Source organism: Eimeria mitis, genomic scaffold (genome assembly GCF_000499745.2).
Source record: "Eimeria mitis Houghton genomic scaffold, Emh_scaff2831, whole genome shotgun sequence".
NCBI classification, from domain to species: domain Eukaryota; phylum Apicomplexa; class Conoidasida; order Eucoccidiorida; family Eimeriidae; genus Eimeria; species Eimeria mitis.
In genome coordinates, this window is record NW_013571170.1 from 1,667 (window position 1) to 3,157 (window position 1,491).

Below are 1,491 nucleotides of genomic sequence, written 5' to 3' on the forward strand. Positions count from 1 at the left end.
AATAGCAACGGTAGCTGTTATAGAGGCAGCAAAAGCAATTGCATGCAGTCGCGGCGGCAGCAGCAACAGCAGCAGCAACTGCAGCAGCAGCAACAGCAGCAGCAGCAGCAACAGCAGCAACAGCAGCAGCAGCAACAACTACAACAGCAGCAGCAAACCCACCAAATCCAACCAGCACCAGCATGACAAACAGCAGCAGCAGTATCATCAGCAGCAGCAACAGCAGCACCAGCTCCTCCACCATCTAGGATTTAGGGTTTAGGGTTTAGGGTTTAGGGTTTAGGGTTTACCTTGGGTTCTTTCTCGAAGGCAGCAAGACGCGTAGCCAGGACGGGGCGGCCCGCTTGAGCAGCACAAAGCGCCAGTCTAGCAAAAGGTAGTGGTTGCTGCAGCAGCTGCTGCTGCAGCAGCAGCAGCTGCTGCTGCTGCTGCTGCAGCTGCATGCGTTGCTGCACACCCACGAAAGAGTTTGGTTTATATAAACATCTATCCTGCTGCTGGTTTTGCTCCCCTCCCCCTGCTGCTGCTGCTGCTGCAGTAGCTGCTGCTTCTGCTGCAGCAGCAGCAGCAGCAGCTCTAGCAGCAGCAGCAGCAGCAGCAGCAGCAGCAGCAGGACGTATTGCTGCTGCTGCATGCAGTCTGCTGCATACAGCCTCAGCTAGCTCCTCATCCGTCAACGCAGCAGCAAAAGATATCTTCGATAGACACCAAAACACAAAAACCTCCCGGGAAGATAAACCCGTATATTCACATATCTTCAGAGCCAGTAGGTGCTCGTTCCGGCTGCACACAAACCCTAAACCCTAAACCCTAAACCCTAAACCCTAGACCCTCGAGAATTTCTGTGTTTTCACGTATCTTTAGAGCCACTAGGTGCTCGTTCCGGCTGCACACAAACCCTAAACCCTAAACCCTAAACCCTAAACCCTCAAGAATCTTTTGAGCCAGCAGGTGCTGGTTGGGGTTGCATACAAACTCTAAACCCTAAACCCTAAACCCTAAACCCTCTGGATATTCACATATCTTCAGAGCCAGCAGGTGCTGGTTGTGGTTGCATACAAACCCTAAACCCTAAACCCTAAACCCTCAAGAATTTCTGTATATTCACATATGCACCACCACCACCACCACCACCACCAGCAGCAGCAGCAGCAGCAGCAGCAGCAGCAACACCAAACCAACCCCACCACCACCACCACCAGTACCGCCAGAACCACCACCAGCAACAGCAGCAGCAGCAGCAGCAGCAGCAGCAGCAGCAGCAACATACTTGGCTATTCTTTTGACGAGGTTAGCTAGAGAAAGGTGCCGCAGCAGCAGCAGCAGCAGCAGCAGCAGCAACACCAAACCAACCCCACCACCACCACAACAACCACCAGCACCATCACCACCACCAGCAGCAGCAACAGCAGCAGCAGCAACAGCAGCAGCAGCAGCAGCAGCAGCATACTTGGCTATTCTTTTGACGAGGTTAGCTAGAGAAAGGTGCCG

At 53.5% G+C, this 1,491-nt stretch overlaps 2 protein-coding genes across 2 annotated transcripts in view; both read left to right on the forward strand.

Annotated features, from left to right (window-relative positions):
* Positions 1 to 186, forward strand: part of EMH_0059230 (uncharacterized protein) — a gene marked incomplete at both ends in the record, with an annotated part of 1,211 nt that extends 1,025 nt beyond the window's left edge. Inside the window, one exon of the mRNA XM_013497660.1 lies at positions 1 to 186. Within this exon, the coding sequence (XP_013353114.1) occupies positions 1 to 186 (186 nt within the window).
* Positions 187 to 1,110: 924 nt separating this feature from the next.
* The window catches only part of EMH_0059250 (uncharacterized protein), a gene marked incomplete at both ends in the record, with an annotated part of 3,668 nt that continues 3,287 nt past the window's right edge, over positions 1,111 to 1,491 (forward strand). Inside the window, 2 exons of the mRNA XM_013497661.1 lie at positions 1,111 to 1,290; positions 1,480 to 1,489. Of these exons, the coding sequence (XP_013353115.1) occupies positions 1,111 to 1,290; positions 1,480 to 1,489 (190 nt within the window). The remainder of the gene's footprint in view (positions 1,291 to 1,479; positions 1,490 to 1,491) is intronic.